The 7,411-nt window shown below is 38.4% G+C and overlaps 1 protein-coding gene across 6 annotated transcripts in view; it reads left to right on the forward strand.

The window, feature by feature from the left end:
* Window positions 1-7,151, forward strand: part of USP19 (ubiquitin specific peptidase 19) — a 52,826-nt gene extending 45,675 nt beyond the window's left edge. For 4 of the 6 annotated variants that reach the window (XM_075183556.1, XM_075183555.1, XM_075183559.1 and 1 more), the window contains exon 26: window positions 73-3,500. In XM_075183556.1, coding sequence (XP_075039657.1) covers window positions 73-303 — 231 coding nt within the window. In that variant the 3' untranslated portion in view covers window positions 304-3,500. Of the gene's footprint in view, window positions 1-72; window positions 3,501-6,253 lie in introns of those variants that run through there. The other 2 variants (XM_075183560.1, XM_075183561.1) reach the window with 1 other exon arrangement.
* The last annotated feature ends 260 nt before the right edge of the window (window positions 7,152-7,411 follow it).

Below are 7,411 nucleotides of genomic sequence, written 5' to 3' on the forward strand. Positions count from 1 at the left end.
TTGTATGTCTAGCAGCTTTGTGCTACTATATGTCGTCCCCCCAGCTCTGACACAGGTTTCCACACACCGCAGGCTTCTCTGATATGGCAGGCACTGGAGGCCGAAGAAGAGGAGCTACAGCACCACCTGGACGTAAGACGAAGCCACAGATCCCCCTCCACCCGTGACCCCACAGACCTCCAGCTCCCGGAGTACGCCGACGAAGCCCGCATCCGTTATTTTGTGCTTGGCACCATGGCAGCGATTGTTGCCTTCTTCTTGAACGTTTTTTATCCCTTTATGTACCAGTCGCAAGGGAGGTAGACCTACCGTAATGATATTGGGTACAGCCATTGTCTTCATTGTCTCAGGACACAGGGTTACCAGTTCCTGTCGCTGGCCTTTCAATGTTACTGTATAACTGCAATAATTTGTACTGAATGTCAATGCTTATCTGGAGAGGCAGCCTCAAAACTTTGTCCGAGAGTTTTGTTTCACATAGATGTAGTTTCAAACAAGAGGACCCTGCAACACAGAATATTTTATTAAAACTATGTATCCAACTATATATGTCAGATATACTGAAATAACAAGAGAAGATATATAGTCATTGCTATTCCTTCCACCAGAATAATAATTAATATTTTAGAAGTGAAACGCCAACATACATCCCGCTGCTGTTAAAATATTAACTTTTTCAGTTTATTTAAGTTCCTTGTGTAGTTTTCAGCTTAGTTCGATAGAAAAACAAAGGTTCTTGCTCTGAAATGTTTTACTTATGTTTATTATTCTGCCACAAAAAGGAGCTGGAGCGTGTTTAGGGGGGGGAAAGCCATTCCTTACCAGTGTTTGACTGGGGCATAAGCAGAACCCGAGGAAACTTGCATTTAGCTGCTTATCAAGCTTTTATATATAACTTATGTTTTATTGGTGTATAATGTAAATATAAACTATTTTATGTGAGATGTTGGTGTCAGAAGTGGGATGTCGCTGTCTTGTGGCAGTATAACAGGCTAGCCCAAGTCTGTTCCTAACACAGTGCACTTTAAATCATGGCCAAGCAGATTAATAGGCAATGCCAAGGTGAGTGTTTGTTAGTTACCTAGCAATCTAGCGTGCTTGTAAGTGTTAAGATCTAGTTACATAATGGCATTACCTCATCTGGAAGGTTATTAATTTGGTCATTTGCAACATGTTGCAGATGCTTTTTTAAATGGTTTCTTCGTTAGGTGAGGAAATGAAATACCTTTTTGTTCCCTGTTCCTCTATACCCCTTTATTTTAATGCATGTAATTGTTTTTTCGTTTTTAATGACCACGGAACAGCCGTCGTTAAAATGTACTGGTTGGCCAATGGAGGAGGCCATTGTGTGACCCACACTAGTGACATCACTAGACTTAATAGTGGTTCCGCCCACAAAATGGCTGTCTACATTGTATGTTATTTACCCTCAGTTTGGTGAATTCCTAACATATAAGCGCTTAAAGGAAACATGGTACAATTTAGCGTAAATTTTCCTACTTTTGAAGTGTATAAATGTGATTGTTTGCACTATTGGTATTTTGTTTAAGTTTACTTGTCCCTTTCACACAGTGAATCCAGCCATTTTGTAAGCTGAACTGACATTCATGAAAAAGTAGTTTATCAATCAATTCTGAATTCGGGGCTAGCGACATCTCCTAATGAATTTATAGCCCAGTTGAGACAATGTTGTCCCAAAAAAAACTGCCCCCCTATGTGTGTAGGTGACGACAAACAGGAACCACTCTTCAAACTAAATGGCCACACCTCCGATACCTAGAAATCTGCTTTGTTTTTCCAAAAATAGCAATAACTATTCATTAAGACAATGTCACTGCAAAATCGCAGCTGTTTATGTACCGCGCAGATGCTTCCTTGGGCTATATAACTATTTTTACCACATCTAATTCAATTAACTGTGGTAAAAATCTACAGTCCCAGTTTTTTTGGGGGGTTTTTATAGCAAGAAATAAAGGTTACAATGGTTTTGAGGCGTAACTAGCTTTGTTGTCAATGGCCTCATGGGTTAAAACAAATCCTCCTTTGCTTTCTAAAGGCTTGTTCAGCCAGGCGTTAAAGAAAAGAAAAGGAATTAACCAGTATTAAAAGCGTAGACACAACTCGCCCACACAATTTCATTATATTATGCAAATTTGTTTTTGTGAACGCTGTAGGCAACAACGGCGTTGGCACAAGTGAACGCTTCTCAGATAGTGAGTGTACTTCATTTTTTTTTTTTTTTTTTATTTATATGCATTAAAACGTTTACTAGGTTTTAAGACGCACGTTGAGCACGTAATACGAACAATCACTAATTTGCTAACTTTTCCCTCTCGCTCAAGGAAATAGTGACTGGGGAGTATCCATCCATCTTTTGGTGGGTTCTCTACCTAGCTAGGTGTTTAGGTCTGCAATATTACTGGAGTTTGAGGCTTACATATTAAGCTCTACTTTGACTAATATCAATCTAGTCCTAAAAGATCATAGTATCTGAATCCTGCTTGATTGACAAACTCCGGAGTTGGTTTGTAAGTGAGAGCTTAGCGTTGGTTTGCTTTTTTTTCGGGAACTAGTCGAAATATTTAACTTTATTCCTACTAGAAAGAAATTGCAAAATAAATAGTGACACCAGGGCTGCAGAAAGCTTGTAGTCATCCGTTAATTAAGTATTTAGGAGTGGGGAGTATTTAATTCCGCGAACCACTAAACTTTGAGTTGTGGTTCTCTTGACCCCCTGTGCTTTCTTACTACTTTGTCCTCCAGGCTTATCCCCTATACGTAAATAAATCTAGGCTGGAGAGTAACACAACACATACACAGTTTATATACTCTTTATATATCGTTACTTTTTATGTGTCTGGGAAAACCGGTCTGTTTTATTTTAACTTTTTAAATGTTTCACTTTTCGAAAGGTTTTAAGAAATAAACCAGGCTTTGATCTCTTTCCCTTTCTTTAAATACTTGGATTTGCCGTCCGATAATCTGGTGAAATCCCTAATGAATGCACTAAGCATGTTATGAATATGTGGATGGCTGAAAAATGCACTGTGGTCTGAAGGTGGTTAAGGAAATTCACACTTATTTTTATTTTATATTTTCTCTCTGCTTGATCCCAAATCCAGAAGTTGGTAGAACATGTGCAGATGGTTTTCTCTCCTGAATGTGTTACTATATGTGCATGTACTGTCCACATTACGTTAAGGTGTACATCAATCCCATGCCACCGGTTTATAGTGGACACAAGTCATGTAGTTCACGTTTATCACGTGCCACGGCAGATTCTGTACAGGTGACAGACAGCAAGCTACAGCTTTTATCTAGATATTGGAAACTGCAACCAAGACTGAGAGGTCAATCACACAATTACTTAATTGTTATGAGTAAGTTAAATTCTAGCCTTATCGGTTGGATCATTTCACCAGTATGTCCTGTTAGATCCTCAAAACCTTGAGGCAAAGGTTCAGAACCTGTCGTAAAACATCAATTTTAATGCTAAAAAGAAATACATTTTCTATATATATATATATATATATATATATATATATATATATATATTTATTAATGAAAACACAAACACTAGAATAAACACATATATATATATATATATATATATATATATATATATATATATATATATATATATATATATATATATATAATTTTAATATTTTTTTTATTTCTTCTAGTGTTTTCGTGTTTTAATTTATTTTTTTTATAATGATGCTTTTAGCTACTGACTGACCTCGCACATGAACCAGTAGATAGAAGCTGTTGCTCGTGGTTGTTGATGCCAGCACTGCTGTGGTACATGCTAAACCTGCACTTCTCATCATGGAAACGGTTTCATATGCAACACGTGTGGTCGCTTGATGCATTTATCTTTGTATATGATTATACATGTTTAGGATATATAAGGACATTAGTGCACAAAGGGGATTATAAAGTGGACCTGTCACATGGTGGGACGGCAGCCATTTTGTTGGCTAAACTAATTTTCAGCCTTTGAAGTCAGTAGGAATGGATGACACTTAATGAGGCGTTAGGTGTAAGCTGTTTTATGGGCTGAATCCACCCAGCATTTCACTAGGAACCAGTGACATTAATAAGTCTTTAAGCACAATGTGGTTCAGTACACAGAATGGCTGCCTTCACTTTATGTAGGTCCATTTTAAGAACAATCTACAATGCTTTTCATGCTGGTCTTCTGTGGAACCTTAAAAGGTTAATGGATTTGGATAATACGTCATGACCCAGCATTGTTAATAAACAGCATTTGCAATAATCTTGTTAATCCCCGCGGGCATTAAGATCTGTGCAATACTAGTTTGTGTATTTTTGTACTTTCTAAAAAAAAATTCTCTTTCAAAATGACCTATGCATCCATAACTTTAATATACTGTCATATATTTATATTCTGAGATTTTTATGAAACCTCTTTTAACTGCTAAGGAATGTTATTTTTTTGTGGGTTGTTTTGTTTGAAATGTTTAATCTAAATAAAGTTTTTACTATGAAACGTTCCAGATTTACGGGTGAGGCATTCAAGCCGTTTTGTGGTTTTATTTCTGCACTGAACATGTTGGGGTACATTTATTTATAAAGGCACATAAATAAAGTGTCTGTAATCTAGGGCATATAGAATTGCATAGCAGGTTGACGTGTTTAGAGCGTCAAATGTGCCGTTGTCCTACATTGCTGATTCGGAGAAATAAAAGTGAGCAGATCTGTTGGTAAAAGGGGGGTGATTTGCCAAAATGGGAACTGCAACGCAAACACCTCTGACCGCAAACATGAATGTTAGTGGGCATGGGGTGCTTAGGGACCACTAGTAAATATGTATTTTTACGTCAAGTGAGTAAGGAGCCTAAATCAACAATGTGGTTAATCTCCTCCTATATAGAAAATTACTAGAAAGCTGCTTTAATACAATCCTACTTTAGTATTTAAGACTTTTCACTACTTTACTTTAAACTAGCTAGTTCCTGTCACCACTGCCCTCATAATCTACAGAGTCGGGCTTTATTCAATTTAAAAGTTATGGGTAGTGCAGTCTTTAAAGGGCCCTGTGCAGACTGTCGTTTTGTATTTATCTGTATGTAGCCTGTCCATTCTCTGGGAACCAGTGACCAGCTCAAATAACTGTTCAGGACAACTATGGATAATATATTTGCCCACGGAGCTGGGGTATTGTGAAGGGGGAAGTCACAGACGGGAAATATGTCTAGCTGCAAACCATTTATTCAACACCACAAGGTGTCTGCTACAAGAAGAGCTTATTGGACGGTGATCTTGTGGACTTTAGGTTAATTTGGGTAATCGGCACTCTGTATTTTCCTTGTATTGCTTTCAAACATAGCAGACGCTATATAATATTTTTTTTTCTTTTCCTTGTAATATATATCTAACGTAGAGGAATAAATGTATAAAAATATTGTTTCATTGGGGCTTTACCTTGTTTCCATGATGGTACTAGTGAGTCTTTCAGTTCCATTATTTGCTTTCTCTTCCTGATCTTTCCTTTTAATCCTCTCAACACTCCTGTCAATCTAACCCTCAAAATGCAATAGATTGAGGAGGTGACGCGACATCAGAGAGCGCGGGGACAGGCTCTGAAAATAAGATGACGGACAGGTGAAGCAAGAGGTGTAGCAGGCGGGACTCCCTAAATCTGCTCAGGAATACGATAGAAGATTGTCCGACACACATTCCTTAGTGTTAAGCTCAGACACTGTTTGTAATTAGTGTCCCTTTAAGTATCTAAAACTAAAGAACATATGTTTTGGGTTTTTTTTTCTTAATATTTGTTATCCTTATCTTTCGGATATCCTTTGGTTGGTGTTTGTGGATAACTTTAAGCCACGGGTTAAGATTCCAACAATCTGTTAAATAGAATTGTATCCATGCAACCAGTTTCATTATGAAAATATACTTCTATATTCAGGTTTCCAAAGCATGTACCATTGGCTTCATGTGCACCCCCTAGGTACCGTATTAAGGGAGCAGGCAAAATACAGCAGTGTAAACCAGCTAAATGTATGGGTTTCCCCTCATGAATATCTGATGGTTGGTACTGAATTACACCTAGAAACTAGACCCAGCTTGAACCTGTAATGTGTTATCTTGTAAGCCAAGGGAAAGGAGTATCGTGTTGTGAGCTCTTGGCTGGATTTTGTAGAACTGTTTTACCGTTGGTTACATGCTGTAAACTCTGTGTCTGTCGTTTCGTGTAACCGATTCTCCTATCTGTTCCCAGGGAGTCGGCCAAATGGCTTTCGGGCCAAACTCAAACTCCGAGGAAGCCTCCCAGGCGACGGAAGGAGCCGTATCGGATCTTTTCCAGCACCCAACAGAGCCGGCTCCGTCGTACAGTAACATGGAAGACGTTGACTAGCGGATGTTTTAGAGCAGAACGGAAAAATGCGTTTTTGCGGTTTGTGACCCGGAGCTTCACGCTGGCGATGGTTGTACATAGCTGTTGAAATTATTTTGTTGAATATTTTTATGTTTTTGAGTTTGTTTTTCCTTTGTCAAGGGGAGATGTTATGACCCCTCTTGGCATCACCGTTTGTAAACTCCAAAACCGTAATCGTTTTATTTTCTTGGACCCCTGCAGCGTCCGAGGCTACATAGGGTACACTCTGCAGGACTGTGGGGGTAAATGCAACCATGCACCTTGTTAATACTTTGTCGGACATTCTCCCCCCTTGGTTGTGCTTATGGTATGTACAGATGCCTACGCTGTGTGCACACCGGTGCAGATCACTGTGCCGTAGACAGTAACTTCTCCTGGAAAGTTGCATTCACTCTACATATATCGTCTACAATCAAATCTCCCGCAGATTAAAATCTGCGCTCCAGCACAGAGGAGAAAATCGCTGTGGTCTAATAGATCGATTGACTGTAAATGCAATGAAGAAGTTGATAAAAGAATTGCACAAACTCTCATTATAGTCGTCATACTATTCCTTTGTACTTGGCTTAAAGTATCGCCCTAATTTTACAAATAAGTTCAGGAATATAAATTGTTTGTAGCAGAATTGAGTTGAAATCTTACCATTGGTTGTGGCTTCCAGTCTCCGTCACCATTTACTGCTAAAAAAGTTACTTTTTCCTCATGTCTACAATAAAACATAATGGCATTCTCTCCTCCATATTCTTTTTCATAGTCTGCACTCTCTATAGCACCTAAACAAACACCCCCTTTTCCTAAAAATTTAAAAATTGTACAATTGTTTTTTTTTTCTCTTCCAACTTCCCTCCTCCTAACTTAAAGGGCTTGTTTTGTATCCAATTACACGTAAGTAAAGTTAATTTAGCAGCAAAAAACATACACGTGATGGATAAAGTGTGCGACAACTACTATTGGGAGGTGTTTTTTCGATTTACAACGTACCAGGCTCCTATGCACAGT

The sequence above is a fragment of the Mixophyes fleayi genome, chromosome 8 (genome assembly GCF_038048845.1).
Source record: "Mixophyes fleayi isolate aMixFle1 chromosome 8, aMixFle1.hap1, whole genome shotgun sequence".
Taxonomy (NCBI): Eukaryota; Metazoa; Chordata; class Amphibia; order Anura; family Limnodynastidae; genus Mixophyes; species Mixophyes fleayi.